Source organism: Amphiura filiformis, chromosome 20 (assembly GCF_039555335.1).
Source record: "Amphiura filiformis chromosome 20, Afil_fr2py, whole genome shotgun sequence".
In the NCBI taxonomy this organism is placed as follows: domain Eukaryota; kingdom Metazoa; phylum Echinodermata; class Ophiuroidea; order Amphilepidida; family Amphiuridae; genus Amphiura; species Amphiura filiformis.
This window is the reverse complement of record NC_092647.1, coordinates 34,381,179-34,401,352: the sequence shown is the minus strand read 5'-3', so window position 1 is coordinate 34,401,352 and position 20,174 is coordinate 34,381,179. Positions and strand designations below refer to the sequence as shown.

At 34.7% G+C, this 20,174-nt stretch overlaps 1 protein-coding gene across 1 annotated transcript in view; it reads left to right on the top strand.

Moving 5' to 3' along the window:
- LOC140142286 (uncharacterized) overlaps positions 1-10,394 on the top strand; it is a 385,706-nt gene extending 375,312 nt beyond the window's left edge. The window contains exons 26-29 of the mRNA XM_072164254.1: positions 747-947; positions 5,276-5,371; positions 5,914-6,044; positions 9,044-10,394. Of these exons, the coding sequence (XP_072020355.1) occupies positions 747-947; positions 5,276-5,371; positions 5,914-6,044; positions 9,044-9,175 (560 nt within the window). The 3' untranslated portion in view covers positions 9,176-10,394. The remainder of the gene's footprint in view (positions 1-746; positions 948-5,275; positions 5,372-5,913; positions 6,045-9,043) is intronic.
- Positions 10,395-20,174: the final 9,780 nt, after the last annotated feature.

Below are 20,174 nucleotides of genomic sequence, written 5' to 3'. Positions count from 1 at the left end.
ATGTCGGCCCTGGTCGAAAATGAGTTTTACACATGTTTCTAAAGAGGACATTTAGAGCTTTCAGAAAGTGAAAACCCCATGTTGATATGCCTTTTCTTTGTGAAGTTACGTGAATTTATCAGTCGCTGAAAACAATATAAAACAAAAGAATTTTAACACTTTCCTTGCCGATATCTCAAAATCAATATTAGCGACATCCGACTCATTTCCCTTGATCGTGTCACAAATGGTAAAGTCTCCTGAGAAAATAAAAATGGTGGACAAAAAATTGTACCAATTTTTACCCTTCAGCCAATGTCAACATGGGGTTACCAGTAGAAATATTTTCCTAACATACCGTATTTCGGCAAATAAACGCCCCCAAAGGCGTTACATTTTCCCAAGGGGGACGTTTATTCAAGGTCAATTTTAGAACGATAATTCCCGTTAAAATCATTAGGTAAAGTAAAAACACATGTTAAAATGACAAACTATGAACTAGAAACACTGACTTCTGGCTCACTTCCGGGTTTCTGATCCAGATTTTCGCCAATTATTGACGCTATTATGGACCATGTGCGCAACTTGGTAAGCTTACTACACAAGATAGCATGGAAATATCGGCATTTTTGAAACATCTTGGTTGAAAAAAGTGGTGGGGGGGTGACTATTTGACGAAATACGGTATTGGACTAAACACCTCAGCAATATGAAAACAGTATACATGTACATCTTAAAGTATTTTTTGCTTGTCCTCTTCTCTTCAGATGGTGACATGGTTGCAATAGGTTCTACTGACAGTATCATTAATATTATGCGCATATCTAATGATGGCAAAAACTCTCAGCTAATAGGGAAGTGCAAAGGTCACACAGGTGCAATTACAGGTTTTGATTGGTCAGTTGAGAAGGAGGAGGGGCTTGGCTATCTCTTGCGGAGTAGTACTGCCACCTTTGAATATTCAATATGTAAGTTTTTATCTTTTATTATGTTATGTAATGTGCTACATGCCGTAAACGCTCACCTAATGGTGCTATGGGCTCCTTTGATATAACTGGAATTTTAGACACAAACTAAAAGTGCCCTCCGATAAAAATCCGGTTTAAATCCCACCAGGATTTTTAGAGGAGGGAGCTCGCTATTTGTACATGAAATTTACCAATACGTAAAGGAGTCCAGGTGCGCCATTAGGCAAACGTTTACGGTATATTACTTTTTTGAGCTACTTCAGGGGCTTTTATAAATTGATGTGCAGCATGGTACAAAAATTAAAGCAGTATTGTCACATTTCCACAAAATGTTGTAGTTTTCACCCCCTTTTAATTTTGATCCAAATAAATGAGGCAAATCAAAAACAAATCACTATTAATTCCAGCTCCTATATGACCAATGCATGACACTCTGCTGTTGTTACCAGGTTTTACTTTGTATACTATTACTAGTCGGATAAGCTTATTACAAACAAATAATGAGACCAGATGCGGTCCAGGGTAGGGACTTGCAATATATAAAGGGTATATCAAAATCACAAAATGACTCCAAGTTGCAAGAAGAAACTGGCAACAAGATACACATAATTACTGGGTCTGGCTAAAGATGAATAGTATATAACGTAAACTGTGCATAAAAAGTATCCATACTCTTACCAAATAAAGTAGTTAAAAGGGCATTTCGTGATCCACAGCCTCATCCTCCCACTTTTTTTTCAAAAAAGTTGAGATTTTATACTACTGGAAACCTCTGGCTACATAATGTTTATGTACCAAAATTTCTTGCAGATTAATTCATTTTGCAAAAATATCGTCAAATTTGAATTTTGTTCTGGTACACCAGAACGAAATTACAACAGTGGCCTATGGGGCAGTGTAATACACATAATCATGCATAACTCGCAAATGCAAAATCGGAATCAACTCAAATTTTGGGAATAAGCTTTTTCGTGGATATCTACTGACAAATGTCATAAAAATAGGTTGCTATGATCACGAAATCCTCCTTTAATAGATGGAGAATCTGTTTCTGTATATGTTGATACCTCATTCAGCATATTGCGACTTTATTTTCCCAAATAATACTGATTTGAATGAAAAAAGAGAGCATTTCAAAAGAGACAAAATTTACAAAGACTTTTCTCTAGAAACATGGTAATATTTATGAGTATGAAGAGTAAGTGTTGATTCGTCATGCTATAATAAGCCTGTTACAGTAGCTGGTGAGAATTACCCTGAATGAGGAAATATCCTACATTTGTCACTTATGAAATGATCTCTTTTTCCATTGAAATTGACATAAATTGGGAAATATAGTCATATTGTGCCGAATGTGGTATCAAAATGGGCTGGGCAGAACAAAATTATCCATCTTTTGATAACTTTATTTGAGAATTTGGGTTGAATGTCTTTGCGATGTTGGTTTTTGTTTTAAGTGTACGGATACTTTTTGTGCACACAGCATTGTACATAGTTGAGATGGTAACAAAATATCAAATGCTTCCTAGTAATTTTTTCCATAGCATGAGTGATGGTGAGAATATTAAACTGTCTAGAATTTATGTATGCATGATATAGCATGTCTTATTCTATATGAGCTAAGATTTTCATTTTGTAGACACAAACTGATATATATAGAGTTAACCTTTAAGGTTCCACACTACTATATTATTGACCAAATTAGTAACTCTAAAAAAGCCTCAAAATGTTTCCAAAAATATCACAAGGAAGTTATTTTCAACTTTAATAGTCTTGAAATATGCCTTTATTTATGGTTTTACACCAAAACACAAATCTTCATAGAATATTATTTTTTTCCAAATTGATGAGATATTTTGTCTAACTGCTCCAAAAAACAATCAACAATTATAAATTACACAAATTTGATCTTAATACAATGTAATATAACTCCTATTAATAAAACATTGCAAATACTTCCATCAAAGCTCGCACAGTCAGATATATTATTAGCCATGGTTTCTGAATTCCACAAAGTCACTCCCACAATAATAAAAATGTGTACATACCTTATACCAACCTTTATTTTCATGCCAGATTTGTCTTTATACCAGATTGTTTTCACTTTTCGCATTTGTTCGGTTCATTAAACCATATGTTTGTTCCAAAAAATGCATAAATCTGAATTTTGATTCTTTTATGGTATTCTAGTGTAACAGATGCCTGATTATCATGTTAATTTTATTTGGCTTAATTGGTCTGTTGTTTACTGGAGCACATACACTAATGTTCTGTACTATTCCTGGGTACTACACTACTCCTGGTTAGGCAAAAAAAAAAGTTGTTTGTTTGTCCTCCACCGCCCGCTCCTCAGTTTAAGGCCTGACCAATATTTTTTTTTTTTCTATTTTTTTTTTTTAATAAATAAAAAATTCAATTTTCTTTTTCAGATTTGGAGTATCTCTGGACCTAGCTAGAGCTAAATACTAAGATCTTTCATGGTTGAAAATTAAAAAAGCCCCACAAAAACATTTTGTATCTTCAATATGCAAAGTTATAACTTGTGTTCAAGTCATAATCTATTATATTTAGTGACTTCAAAATACTATGACATGAACACAAATTATAACTTTAACTGCATATTAAAGAATCAAAATGTTGTTTTTTTAAAGTCACCATGAATGATTGTAGCATTTAGCTCTAGCTAAGTCCAGGAATGTGCCAAATCCGAAAAAAAAATTTTAAAAAAAAAATCCGCCCGCCCGCACGTCCTCTTTCAAAGCTGTGGAGGACAAACAAACAATTATTTTTTTTGGGCCTTACTACTATGCACACATGATTAGACACACCAATGTTCAGTGCGAGGATTTAATTTCACACACTAGACATGGAGACCTTGGCATTTAGATAGCTCGCAATCGAAGTTTGTCATCATAAATGGATCACTAAGAATAGCACTTTATATGTTGTTTCTAATCCGGGGGGCTCTTCGCGGAAAAGTGGGTACGGAAATGTGTGGCAGATATGGGGTGTATTTTCAGGCTTTTGGTATAACTGTGGGTCGCAGTTTCCAAAAAATGGTTTAGGGATGGAGTGTTTTTTTTTTAATTTGCTCAAAAAATCTGAAAATAATGCAGATTCTTCACTGTTTTTTTAGGAAAATTGGCCAGCATTTGGTGAATTTACCGTCATTGTGGCCAGAAAATTAGTGTGTTCTAGGTATCTTTTTTAGTATTTACAATTTGGTATATGTTGGGGTTATAATGGGGTATGTTTTCTGAATCCCAACTGCACATCCCTACCCAATCCCAAATTGTGACACGATCAAAGGGAATGAGGCGGATGTCGCTAATATTGATTTTGAGATATTAGCAAAGAAAGTGTTTAAATTCTTTTGTTTTATATTGTTTTCAGCGATTGATAAATTGACTTAACTTCGCAAAGAAAAGTTGTAAGCTCTAAATGTCTTTTTTAGAAACATGTGTAAAACTCATTTTTGACCAGGGTCGACATGTGACTCATTCCCCTTGATCATGTCAGAATTGAGAACCTCCCCTGGTTTCAACTTGAATGTGATGTAACATTATTAATATCATAGATTTCATAATTGATTTGACAAGGCATAACGAAACATGTTTGTTTACCTATATATCTCTGCCTTAACCTGATTGATTGTTCAAAACAACCTGTCAAACTACTCTTTTTTTTCAATTGCATGATGAAAAAAATTGAAGGGGAAATAATAAAAAAAACAATGATGGTTAAATCAGCCCTTTTTGGATCATGTTTTGAGATAATACTTCGAATTGATGACTGAACCTTTCCCCACTGAAAGTGATTATATTAATTAGGGACCAATAAATATTGAAGATGAACTGGGGAGTAAATTTTAAGGACAGGCATGAGGGGGATCAAATTTAGGGATAAGATGTCATTTTGAGGGTTCAGAACCAGAAAGCCTAAACTTACTACATTATATGGCCAGCTCTCACAAGATGAGCATAAAGTTGGCTCCTTGCTTTGGTCTTCAAAAATCAATATTTCCTCCACAATGTTGTTTGTTTTCTATTCAATTTTGTCATGATTAATGGACTGTATCTCCTATAGTGCCCTAGCAACCTCATGCTCATTTTTTGGGAGCATGTAATGGTGAGTTGAGGCTTTCTGACTCTTTACCCTTGAATTTATTGTCAGAAATTGAAATTTATTATGAACACGAATGAGGAATTGAAAGGCTTGTCTATTCTCAGGGTCACAAACAACAATGTGATAAAATAAATATCAGGTTCCCTTTTATTATTATGCTGGATTCATTTCAGACTTTTATTAATTTGTTTTACTATTTACAGGGAATGTAACTACATGTAAACAGGTGGACGATGTGAAGCAACAAAAGAACAAGAAATGGATGTCACATAACTGTTTGACAGGATTCCATGTAGCAGGTAATTATACCCACATACACATGATTTCCATGGGGAAAGGGGGAGCTACCATTCCCCCAGTGAGTAGTCTGCCCCCTCTTGCCTCCCTAAATATCTTTAAAATTGTGGACCTACACCAGTCAACAACATCGGTAGTGCCCTGTATAGGAGTATCAAATCAAAATTGTACTTTTGACCACTTTAAGAAGCTCCTGAAGAGTGCTTATCAGCAGTAGTTTTTGAGCTAATGAGCACCGTTGAACATTTTGAAATGAATTTGACGCAATGACATAAATGTAACTGATTGATATCCCTTCTGTAAAGCCACAATAATTTTGAAAATGAAATTGATCAATTTTTTTAAAACACAATTTTCTTGGCATATTTGTAATTTTATACATGTCTTAACTTACACCTAAATGAAATCGGCAAAATTTACAGCAATTTTGAATTAATGTAATACTAGTAATTGCTGCACATTTAATTTTATTGTAATTATTATATTTCCCTGATTTATAACTTCCTTCATTGCAAATATTTACGCCCTTTGACTCCATTTGTAGGTGCCTGGGGTAGTTTAACAGAGAGTCCTATGTTGAGTACAGCTGACAGGTGTAGAGACCAGGCATTACTTGTTGCTGGAGACAGTACAGGAGACATTATGATTTACAGATACCCATGTGTTAAACCTGAGGTAGGTCTTACATCTAGGCCAATGAGGTAGAATCAAAGAATACCGACTTAGCCATGTTTGGGTGTAGCTTATGGAGATCAAATGAGACCTGTGGTCCATTTCACTAAACTTTACGAAGCTTTGTAAGTCTCAAAATTGTTCGTAAGTTCCATTTCACTAAACTTACGTATGAACAGTACCCTTCATACGTAAATGTCCAGATTCATATTTTCTGGATCATGATATTGAAATGATAATAACTTGTCAGGGTTGCTCTCTCACTTGATCTTCAAAAATCAATATTTCAATAAAGGATTCTTTTGTTTTCTATTGTTTACTGACAGTTCATTTTATGAGGACAAGTCTCCTGTACCTCTGGATAATTTTGCTATGCACCCAGCAAACTTTGATTTAAAGTGTGTTGTTGCCTGTGCTCTGAGTGTAACATGTTGGACCAAAAATGAACACTAAGCACCAAGTGCACAAACTTATGTAACACGCAGAACTTAAATTATTGTTTAATTTAGGGCTCTTGCTGGTAGTTCACTATTTGCCCTCAAAGAGTGACAAACAGATATGGCAGATTTACCATAGCATTACGGGTAGTTTTGAGTCAGTACTCTTTGGGTATAATCTCTTTATCTCAGTCTATTATTTAGATCTGGTCAAGAATACTGTATTATTATATAGCTGGTGATTGCTATCTTCTGTAGATAGCTGGTGATTGCTATCTTCAGTAGATAGCTGGTATTTGCCATCTTCTGTAGATAGCTGGTGATTGCTATCTTCAGTAGATAGCAGGTGATTGCTATCTTCTGTAGATAGCTGGTGATTGTTATCTTCAGTAGATAGCTGGTGATTGCTATCTTCTGTAGATAGCTGGTGATTGTTATCTTCAGTAGATAGCCGGTGATTGCTATCTTCTGTAGATAGCTGGTGATTGTTATCTTCAGTAGATAGCCGGTGATTGCTATCTTCTATAGATAGCTGGTGATTGCTATCTTCAGTAGATAGCTGGTGATTGCTATCTTCAGTAGATAGCTGGTGAATGCTATCTTCTGTAGATAGCTGGTGAATACTATTTTCAGTAGATAGCTGGTGATTTTTATCTTCTGTAGATAGCTGGTGATTGTTATCTTTAGTAGATAGCTGGTGATTGTTATATTCAGTATATAGCTGGTGATTGTTATCTTCAGTAGATAGCTGGTGATTGCTATCTTCAGTAGATAGCTGGTGATTGCTATCTTCAGTAGATAGTTGGTGATTGCTATATTTTGTAGATAGCTGGTGATTGATATCTTCTAAAGATAGCTGGTGATTGCTATCTTCAGTAGATAGCTGGTGAATGCTATCTTCAGTAGATAGCTGGTGAATGCTTTCTTCAGTAGATAGCTGGTGATTGTTATCTTCAGTAGATAGCTGGTGAATACTATCTTCAGTAGATAGCTGGTGATTGTTATCTTCAGTAGATAGCTGGTGATTGCTATCTTCAGTAGATAGCTGGTGATTGCTATCTTCAGTAGATAGCTGGTGATTGCTATCTTCAGTAGATAGCTGGTGATTGCTATTTTCAGTAGACAGCTGATGAATGATATCTTCAGTAGACAGCTGGTTGAATGCTATCTTCAGTCGATAGCAGTTGATTGCAATATCTTCAGTAGATAGCTGGTGATTGCCATCTTCAGTAGATAGCTGATGATTGCTATCTTCAGTAGATAGTAGGTGATTGCTATCTTTAGTAGATAGCCAGTGATTGCTATCTTCAGTAGATAGCTGGTGATTGTTATCTTCAGTAGACAGCTGGTGAAAGCTATCTTCAGTAGACAGCTGGTGAATGCTATCTTCAGTAGATGGCTGGTGATTGCTATCTTCAGTAGATAGCTGGTGATTGCTATCTTCAGTAGATAGCTGGTGAATGCTATCTTCAGTAGATAGTGGATGATTGCTATCTTCAGTAGACAGCTGGTGAATGCTATCTTCAGTAGATGGCTGGTGAAAGCTATCTTCAGTAGATAGCTGGTGAATGCTTTCTTCAGTAGGAAGCTGATGAATGATATCTTCAGTAGATAGCTGGTGATTGCTATTTTCAGTAGATAGCTGGTGATTGCTATCTTCAGTAGATAGTTGGGGAGGGCTATCTTCAGTAGATGGCTAGTGAATGCTATCTTCAGTAGCTAGCTGGTGATTGCTATCTTCAGTAGATAGCTGGTGATTGCTATCTTCAGTAGATAGCTGGTGAATGCTATCTTCAGTAGATAGCTGGTGAATACTATCTTCAGTAGATAGCCGGTGATTGCTATCTTCAGTAGATAGTTGGGGAGGGCTATCTTCAGTAGATAGCTGGTGAATGCTATCTTCAGTAGATAGCTGGTGAATACTATCTTCAGTAGATAGCTGGTGATTGCTATCTTCAGTAGATAGCTGGTGAATGCTATCTTCAGTAGATAGCTGGTGAATACTATCTTCAGTAGATAGCTGGTGATTGCTATCTTCAGTAGATAGCTGGTGATTGTTGCCTTCAGTAGATAGCTGGTGATTTCTATCAGCAGATGGAGTCAATTGTGTTTGTCATAGCATGCAAAAAGTGCAACAATGCAAAGGAGACCAGCAATGGGCTATTCCAGTTTTAATACATACATGTGGGAGATTAAGGTTATGTTTTCCTTTTGAGGTTTTTGGATTTCAACTGAAACAACACAATTCACAGCTGGATATACATACTTTATGGTGGTATAAGTGTGGGAAAATCAAATTTGACATTACATATTAATAAGTGACAAAATAGGTAAGATTAGTGTACAATACAATCAAGTGTAGTGGACACTTAATCATATTTTGAGCACCTGGTTAAATAAAACAGGCCATGTGAAATTCACCAGCCACATAGCAGTCACCAAGTTTTGATTTTTTTATTTAGGTGCTATGAGGGCGATACCTGTAGTATCCAGAGGAAGGGCAAAGATATTTTTTAAATTTGTTAAAACACAACTAAGCCATGTTTATTTTTATTGTCATTACAGGCTAGTAGCAATACTGTATCAGCCCACAGCACAGCAACATCTTGTGTACGCTTCATAGGAGACAACCAACATGTGTTATCAGTGGGTGGAGCAGACTGTACTCTAATGCAGTGGAAAATTGTCAAGACATAAGCAAAAAGAAAGTGACATGTAAACCAGACATGACCTTGAATGCAGAGTATGCCGTGTTAAAGGAAGATGTGCTGATATTCTATACAACAAAATTGTTTGTGTAAACAGGAATAGAAAAGGAACAAAAAGAGACAAAAAAGGAGAGACTACATAGAAAACCTGTTCAGATGAGGAAAATGAGCAATTTCAACCCCCTTATTTGGAAATATTTTTCCAAAAGAAATTTGAGTGGCCCCTTTTTCAAAAACATGGATTTATGCTTGTGTGTAACTGTTCGATACACGGAAGCAATTTGGAACTTCATGCGACCAGATCAGATCCAATCAGGCTAAAAATAAAGTCGGTAATAATGATACTGAGATATAGGCAAAAAGTGAGGAGAAAAGCATAAAAACATAAGAAAATGGACATATAAAAGGTTCATAACTTTGCAACCAAGTATTCAAGAGACCTGGGGATTCAACACCAGTAAGTATAGGTACTGAGCAATTTAGTAATGGTTGTAACTCAATTTTCAACATTTCTAACTTTGGCCTGAGTGGATCAGATCGGGTCACATATGTACATAAACAGCCAAATATTTGTTACCTATCACAAGTTGAATGAAGCGTAGAACATGTCACATGTAAGCTAATCCTGCACTGGCACTTCAAATTACCAGTAATGCAACTTATTACAACAGAGTGAGATGTCATGTATGAGCATGACAGTGAATTTGATGTTCCAATAGGCTGATTGAATTATTAGGTAAATAGGTTGAGAAATATTCTCAAATCATTGGCTGATTTAGCAAAATATACCAGGAAGTACAGGGTGAGTAAAAAAAAGTGCAATAGAGCAAAGAACCAATATTTATGTAAGAACCACTCTGCACTTTCCAATTATTGAAAGTTTCTATAAATGCCACACTCGATAGTCACCTGTTGTTAAAAACTGAAGTCAATCACATCTACCGTTTAATTTTTATGAGTCCTTTTGCTACGATACCCAATTTCATTATTTGTCCACGAGGTACCATGTATTTTGAATGAGAGCACACAGTGCACGATAAAGGCACCAGCTCTGACACTGACTTTAACTTAAATAAGGTTGATTTTTGTGTTATTTTAATTTCTTTTTTCTGTTCAAACAAACTTTTTAACATCTCACTCCAGTTTTTTTAATCCCAGTATGTCCAACTTACTGGATATTTTATAATTCACTCCACTTCAATTTGCGCGTATTTGAGATGTTTCTTGGACAAACATTAAAATTGGGTATCGCTATAGGTAGTCAAATGTGTCGTAAATGCTAATTCCTTGGTTTTTTCATACAAGGTAACTAATGAATATATCATTTATAAAATGTTTTAAAACCTATAAGGTTCAAACCGGTTCTTAAATAAAAATGGATTCTTTTCTCTATTGCACTTTTTTTTTTACTCACCCTGTATTAAAGCAATACTATAAAAACTCGATAGTTAGCATATGTGCTTACTATTGAGTGCTTTTACAACATGCAAACATGAAGAGCCCCATCCACAAAAGTGTAAAGGGTTTTGAGCAAATCATCGATACATATAGTTATATACGAACAAGTAAACCTGCAAATGTGTGTCTCCACCCCATTAGCTCAGTTGGTAAAGCACCGGACTTTGGTACAATTTCATGTTTTCAAAAGCATTCGATAGTAAGCACATATGCCAACTATCGAGTTTTTACGGTAATGTAATTTCCATAATAAATAGAATTATATTTCTTTCCCACAAAATGTTAATTTCACTATCAGATATGTCCCCTTTTAATTTTGACCTGAAAACATGAGGCAAAACAAATAAAATCACTATTTAATTTAAGCGCATATGTCACACTGTCAAAAGTGACTAAGGTCTGTCCTTTTGATGTTAATTATCTTCCTGCACACCATATTCTGACAGTGTTATGAACATTACACAGTGGACTAATATTTCAACAGTAATAATTAAACAACATTCTCAAAATCTCCGATGCTACTGTAGTTTACAGCACCTAAAGCCTTGATTTTTACAGGGTACTGTATACGCCAATATTTTCGCGGGAATATATTTTCACGGTTTCATGTATCATTGACAATTTCACGGGTTGTTAAATTCGCGGTTGTGGATATCTCCTCAATAGAATAACATAGTAAAATGCTTAATTATCATGTTTTCGCGGGGTTTTATTTTCACGGATGCCTCTTGATCAGCGAAATCTGCGAAAATTAAACCACCGCGAAAATTTCAGCGTATACAGTATGTTAGTTTACTAAAGTACATTACAATAATGTAAAAATCAGAATTTTGACGAACATTTTTTGACAAATATTTTACAATATGGCTTAAAGCAATATGGTAATATGTGACACAATCTGGTCCATGGAGGCCAAAGGTGGCAAATTTGAAACTGAGATACAGGTAAAAATATGGAGTAAAAAAAAAAAAAAAATATGTAAGAATATAGGCATCAAAAAACTACGTAACTTTAGAACCAAGTATGCTAGACCTTTGGTGTTTTCAGTAAATGATAGCCTATGTATAACGTAATAATTACAGTAACTCAAGTTTCAAAAATGCCTCTTTTGGCCCCCATGGACCAGATCGTGTCACATATTTTCTGACAAGAAATTCCCAGTGGACACCCTTTCTCAAAAATTCTGATTTTTACACAACCTGAAATTTTTAATAAAATCAGGGAGTACAAGATTTAATTCATACAATCGATTAGTCAAACTTGTGTACAGCTGAAATGACTTGTTCTTCTTGTGAATCATTGACTTATAATAAGTAGATGTCATTGGTTATGTAATGTCTTATTTATACTAAAGCCAAGAATTTTCTGCTTTACAAATGCTAAATTCCGCTTTTCTCCGCTTTGTAATTTTAGCACATTTTTTGCAGCCCGGCCAATGTGACGATCATTGCGATGTTGCAAAGTTGGGATGGGTGATTGGGTATCATGGCTGCAATGGGAGGTAGGACAGGCGTTGTAACGGTAAATCTATGACGGATTTTACTTTATTTTGATGAATTTTGAAGACCCATTTCATTTAGTATTTTATTTATTTCTTTTCAATTGTATTTTTTTCTTTTTCTAGGTCATTTTTGCTTGTTTTTAACAAATTTTTCTCATAAATGCGTTTTCCGCTTTACCTCCGAATTCCGTGATTTTCGCGGAATTTCCGCAACGCGGCGAATTCTTGGCTTTAATTTATACCTCCATGCTCCTCTGTTGGATGTTCATAACACATTTAGCTGATCAACCTCATTAATGATCAATGGACCGTGAGTGATACAAATTGTAGGTGCTGGAATTAGACAGCAATTTTTTAGTTTACCTCATTTTGTTCAGCTCAAAATTCAGAGGGGACATAGCTGATAGTGAAAATTAAATGACATTTTGTGGGGAAAAATCTGATTTTTATGGATTTGTTGCAATATTGCTTTAACATATTTGAGAAAAATAACAGCAACTACACAATGATATGATTAAATTAAATTCAGTGATCCCAGCGAAAGTTTAAAAAAATGTGTATAAATTGCCTAAATGTGAAGGATAAGTCATTAAAATTGCATTAGGTATTTATATAAACAAAAATGAAATGAAAAATTTGGCAAAAAAAACGAGGAACACAGCAGTATTGACAAAGTTGAAGCTCTATTCAAATACATGTAGCTAATTTCTTTACTGATGTAGATAAATAACAGATTTGTGTAAAATGACTTATTTTGTTCTTAATACACAGCTTTTGGGTTAAGCTGGATATGTTAGTATATCTATGACACTATTTATAATGGTGCGAAAATATGAATTTTGATGATTTTTACGATCCTCCGGATGAACAAATTACTGAATAGGCCTTTAATAGGTTGTGAAATGGGCTGTTCCAGTTGAAATCCATACACCCCTAAGACATGACCTTATTCTCCACACAGGGGGTGTGAATTTCAAATGGGGTTACCTGAACTGGTGACCCCATTTCAAATCTACACCCCCTGTGTGGGAGATTAAGGTGATGTCTTCCATAGGGTGTATATGGATTTTAACTGGAATAGCCCAATACATTGGCTTATAGCACCTGGGTGTAATATAATGCAGTACTATCACAGAAACCATCATTTAAAGTAGGAAGTAACAACTGTCATAGCAGAGCTTGAGTTTGGCACTTGCTTAAAGACAGTGGCGTAGCCAGGTTTTCGGAATGGCATACTGGAGGAAGAAACTAATGCATGATCACCAACTAGTGTTCTCAAGCATTTATACACCCTCTGAGACACATTCAACCGGAATCTTCCACAGGGGTAGGTTGACTTTCCAAATAGAGTTGGTCAGTATGCTAATTCCATTTGAAATTCATACTCCCTCTATGGAAGATATTTCCAAATTCTTATACATAGGTAGTGTGGATTTTAAATGGAATAGCCCAATGGCTTGTGGCACCTAACATAGGTGTTCTTGGGAGAGCGAGTTGGCACAGCGGTAGTTCCCTCACCTTGCACCACAGGTCCCGGGTACAAGCCCCGGCCGGCCGTGCCCAAGGACTGTATGTGCACTTGGTTTATCCCGATTCCATGCTCGCTCTTGGAAGTTTTCTCCGGGATCTCCGGTTTCCTCCTGCTTTCAAAAATTGGTGATTAGTTGTTTGGTTATCAAAAACTTCTTCACCCAATGGAATTTTATGAGCTGCACAGATAATTGGTGGATGTTACAATCTAAGTAATCTGCAACCGGCCGCAGCCTAGTTGATGTGATCTGATTGTGACAATTCACCATGGCAGCAAAATGACAGTGCTTAGAGTCCTCTACGATCTGGAAAAAGGCACTATAAATCCAAAATTTATTATTTATTATTATCAACAATCAATATCATAGTAGCTATATTAAAATCTTATGTATCTGGTAATGTCAAAAACTAATATGACTTTGTATAATTTTATAGAGATTTTGCGAAATTAAATTCTGCACCTGCAGTCCAATAATACATAATACAAACTGTATCAAAAATGATTAAAACCGACCTCTTGTCATTTTTGCATAATATTTTCACTATGTATATGTATAGGTTCAATTTTTTAATGTTTAAAAATACAGTAGTTTTATCCTCTCCAAGTTATTTTGGTCATCAAGATAACACATTCTGTTCAGAAGTTACATGCTTTTAAAGAATGTGAGATATTGATTGAGAGCACGTACGCAATAAATATTTTGAGAAGTGAAGCTATTTTTAAATTAAAAGTTAAAACTTGTGTTGTGTTGTGTGAGTAAAACTATGAATATGTCTATCTTCATTTGAATGACAATTATAGCTCCCATATGCAAAAAACCTTTTTCGCTGTAGAAGTGACGATGTACTAGGATTAACTACCATAGCAGTACGTTCACACAGTACACTAGTACGTTCACACAATACCTCTGCATTGAATCATAGATGTCAAAGAACAGGGATAAAGACCTGGATCGAAATTCTATAAAATCTTCATATCATGCTGATCACTCGCACCTGTAAGATTAGTATCTTTGAAAAGAGCGGTATTGAATTCAATCTATGATTGCAGACATACACAGGTGATGATCAACATTCAAATATTGTTTAAACCTATTGCTATATTGGTAGTTATCCTGTTACATCTTCAATTCTACGGCAAATTGGCTTCCGATTATCAAATCATGCCCCTTTTTTATTAGTTGCACAAAAAATTTAATTGTGAGCAATTTTATATATTTTTTGTTGTTGAAAATTTCACATATCCCGGTTCCAATCATTTTGATACAGTTTGTATAATACATAAAATTGTTACTAAAATTAGCTTTTTGTAGCCCCATTATCATTACCTGTGATGGTTGTTAATGACCATTCAATTTAATTTCAAGCGGAGAGAAGTTGGATTATTCTTTACTATAACTCCATGGTGACCATTATCGACTGTCGGGTGCAAATTGGATGGTATATTTTAAACAAGCTGAGCCCATTAACTGTGCGATCTTTTAATAACTGGCCTGATTAGGAACATCTAATCTAATTCTACAACCATGGCCAAAATGTGTTGGGACACTTATGGAAAACGTACACTATAGTATAGTATGACCTTATTTCCGTTATTATTAACGTGGAGGTTTCTTTGGTGTCAAGCCTAAACACTTTCCTAACACCCCAACCCTCCCCCTTCCCCACCAATCAATGTTGGGTGCCACAAGGCTCGTGTGACCAAAAAAGTCGGATTCAACATTGATCGGGGGGAGTGGAGGGCGTATTTACATTACCCTATCAAACCGTCCCAACACTTATGGCCAGCATTGTCTCTAAGGTACAAAAATCAAATTTTAAAATGTGTGTTTTGGCCCATATCTCCTCAACCATAGCTTGGATTTTCATCAAATTTTACATGAAAACGGAGAAACTATTTATCTTTTCACTTATATAAAAATTATTGCATTTTCCTCATGTGATTTAGGGATACGGTCACGTTTTATACGCAATATCATGTATTTTACAGTGCATTCTGAACATTATTAGCCTATGCCAACTACGTATTTTGCTTAAAATGACGTTTTATTTTGAAAGAGTAGTGATTTAATCACCAGAAATACATGATATTTGTTGACAGGAATTGATTGAAGTCTTTTAAAAGAGTGATTTTGGGAAAAAAATACTTAAAATTAAAAAAAAGCTAATTTTTAGACAAAAAAAACAACAAACTTTAATCATTTTCATCGTTTGCATCAAAAACGTATGTGGTATTTGCAACGAGTATATCGTGTAAATATAATCATAGTCGGCAGGAGTATGCTTAAATTACATTTTATGACTGAAATTTATTAAAGCGCTTTCAAGAAACTTACGTATAAAAAATAACATAGCACATAAAAAGTAATTATCATAATATTACACATAATTTCTAAATCAGAATTTCATCATCTTCAGAAGATAGCAAACATCATTGACTATTCACCTTCATATCTTAGACTAGTCGACTTTCTGCTGAGTAATAGAAGTCTTAGGTGCGTTGTTTTAAAGTTAAAAACGGTCTCTATGGTTTTTTTAAGTCAATTGGCATGATTGGGGTAGGCTGAATCCAACAAACGTGGATACCATCAACAATTGTAATGTTTTGACATTATAATTTGCATAAAAACAAAATAACCGCCAAAATCATCAAATTAATATTTAAAACTCTGATAACTTTGGTAGTCATTTTGTTTGATGCAAATTAGCAGGTCAAAGCATATAAATTATTTTTGGTATCCGTGATTCATGAACTCAGCATACCCAAACTGACTTTTCATAGATACCACTTTTTTAGGTTTTTTTCAATATTTAATGAACTCAGCATACCCAAACTGACTTTTCATAGATACCACTTTTTTAGGTTTTTTTCAATATTTAATGAACGTCTGTTCATTCATCATAATTTTTTTAAGTATGATCCTGTTATGAGGTTGAATAAATGAACTGCAGTTAATTATTTACACACAATACAAAAAAATAAAAAAGTTTGACATTTTGACGGTGTCTAGAATATAATTTTCATTTTTACTGTAAACATGGTATGTGTCACCATTACTCAAAGCCAAGTCCGAAAAGTAAAAATTAAAATTCAGTTGCAATGAGACTTTAAATTAACATTTTGTCATCTGGATTAACGTGGGAGGACAATCGGTAAAGTGAACAGCAATTTTACTGTACCGCGTATACAAAAATAGTATGGCCTTGGACACACACAATGGCTTAGAGCTATTGTGGTTTGGAAAATTACTCCCTAAAAAAAACATTGATTAATGTTTTGTTTCAACTGGTTTTAGGGAAGTGTTTCATTTGTTGTCGACGGAATTAATTTACATGCTAAGAAAGATTAGTATTTCAGCTAAATGGTGGTAGTTCCTTTACTTCAATAGGCCTATATTTACTGATTTATGAGCGATCTTCAAAAATCCATAAAAACAGGCAGTAGCTCTTAAACAAAACAATTTTTAATTTTGGAGGACCCGATGTTAGCCTCGGAAAGGCTTCACACATCATATATTAAAAATTTAAACAATTTGGATAAATGAAGCATATGAAGAAATTCATTTATCGACATGGATGTTTTCTAAAATTGGCCAAATTTGAAGCGCGCCTTTTCAATTCACTGTTATGCTTGCATGCACAGTGTAGCAGAATTATTGTGCAGCCACTGTGACATACCTACTATTAGACTAGTCGACTTTCTGCTGAGTAATAGAAGTCTTAGGTGCATTGTTTTAAAGTTAAAAACGGTCTCTATGTTTTTTTAAAGTCAATTGGCATGATTGGGGTAGGCTGAATCCAACAAACGTGGATACCATCAACAATTGTAATGTTTTGACATTATAATTTGCATAAAAACAAAATAACCGCCAATATCATCAAATTAATATTTAAAACTCTGATAACTTTGGTAGTCATTTTGTTTGATGCAAATTAGCAGGTCAAAGCATATAAATTATTTTTGGTATCCGTGATTCATGAACTCAGCATACCCAAACTGACTTTTCATAGATACCACTTTAAACAAAAATGCACCTTGATGGCTTATGCGCCGTTCCAAGAAATTCGACTAGTCTATTACAGGCATAGGCACACCTTTTGGATCCAATGATGATGATTATGATGATGATGATAATGATGATGATGATGATGATGATGATGATGATGATGATGATGAAGATGAAGATGATTATAATGATGATGATCACCACCATCATCAGCAGCAGCAGCATCATCAAGACCTAATAATTGTATTTATTTCCTTATTAAACATATTTATAACTTGCATGATACCATTATGCATAAAGCTGAAACCCTAATGCACGGCATAGGTCATTTAGATAATACAATGCCTCAGTGAACCGTTCAATAATTCGATTCATCATTGACATTTGTACACGGAAGGTGATTTGGTCACGGTATGCGGCTATAATAAAAGAGAATCACTACTATCTCTTTATTTAGATTACGAGTGCATACCGTGGGTTTCAGACTTTCTTACACTTTTAGAATATATTTTCTTCAAAAAGGCCTGGAATACATATTTTTACATACATACATATTTTATTTATTTCCATCATATCAAAATACATGCAAGCAAATTTAACAAAACGGCAAAATAGAATTTAAAAAAAGATGGCGGAGATGTAACAAAAGGCAAAAGCCTGAATTGAGCGTTACACCACCTTAAAAGAAATATTAGGCTAATTAATATAATACTAGAATTACAGAAATTAAGAATTACACTCAAATACATTTACACACACACAAACAGATGTCTCAAGCAACAAAAGCAAGGTAATGTAGGAAAATAACTCACAAAAATAAATCATTTGATCAATAAGTCAGAATTTCGGATGTGATAAGAAAAATAGTTTCAACAAATCCTAAACCAATTATATACATGTACCACATACTGATACATAATTTACAACAAAGATATATATAATTTACAACAAAGATATATATATAAGATATAGAATACCGTTCTTCTATAGCCAATAAGACAATTTTCATGTCCTAAAAGCAGCGGGTTAGTTTAAACACTTTTATTAACCTCGCAATAGCTTTTATGCACCCAAATACTTCGTAATGTTACTTGAACCTATTAGCTCACTTGATAAGGCGTCTGTCTTATGCTCAAAAAGTCTGAGTTTGATTCCTATCGATTAAAAAAATTTTTTTTGGGGGGTTTTTTTTTTTTGCTTTCTTATTAAAATTACCAATTTCTCACTTTTCTGTTGAAATGAAAATATGTAGGATTCTTATTTTTATAAATAACATCACAAATAAATGCAGAGTGTCAACTGAGCTAACACATAGTACTTTTTCATCCATTATTGTATGTAATCGAAATTAATGCTAACAAGTTGATTTACTCCGTTGCTTCATTTGTGGTAGACTGCAGTAAATTGGGAAAACAAGTGTGCATGGGTTCAATTCTTTTATTTGTTTTTTGATCACGAGATGCTGTGATAACTTTTATTTTCTTCTATAGCTGTAATGTAACATTTTAATTGGTGGAAACAATAATTTTCCATTTTAAAACCCAAGTTTTTGACAGTTAAAATGACGAATAGTGAACTTAGACAGGGCCAAAATATCACTTTAAGACATTTTAAGTGACCAGTCCCTAAATTTCAAATGTAGCCATCCAAATTTTTTTTGGTAAAGCCAAGTGATAAGATCTCTAACTGCTCCAAATTTGGTGTCAATATCATATTCACTTTTTGAGTTATAAGCAAAAAACTGAAATTAGATGATTTTTTTTTAACTTTTTAAATACAACCATGGCCAAAATGTGTTGGGACACTTATTGAAAACGTACACTATAGTATGACCTTATTTCCGTTATTATTAACGTGATAAAGTTGAGGTTTCTTTGGAGTCAAGCCTAAACACTTTCCTAACACCCCAACCCTCCCCCTTCCCCACCAATCAATGTTGGGTGCCACAAGGCTCGTGTGACCAAAAAAGTCGGATTCAACATTGATCGGGGGGAGTGGGGGGCTTATTTACATTACCCTATCAAACCGTCCCAACACTTATGGCCAGCATTGTAGATTATTTGTATGCCTCCACTGGAGGAATAATGTTTCCTGGCTGTCTGTCAGTGCATTTGAGCTTGTGAGCATGATGTCTCTGAACTGGTGAGATGTATTAGTGATGTGACATGGTGGAGGGGTAGCAACTGGCAGTCACCAAATTCACTAGTTTAGGTACCTCATTTGCATTACTCAAAACTTGTGAACATGATTTCTAAAACTGGTAAAACGTATGATAGTGAAACCTTGCAAAAAAAAGCATATGGACCTCTTCACCTTTTGAAATTTTTGAAGGTTTCATGAGCCCTCCACTGGGTCTAACATGTTTATAATATTTTAAAAACAATTTTTTGTTTGCTGGGATAGCTACATAAATAGCAGACTAATGCGATCTATCTAAAGTGAGCATCTTTTGATCAATGCTGTTTTCAGTAGATAGCCTATCGATGCTTTCT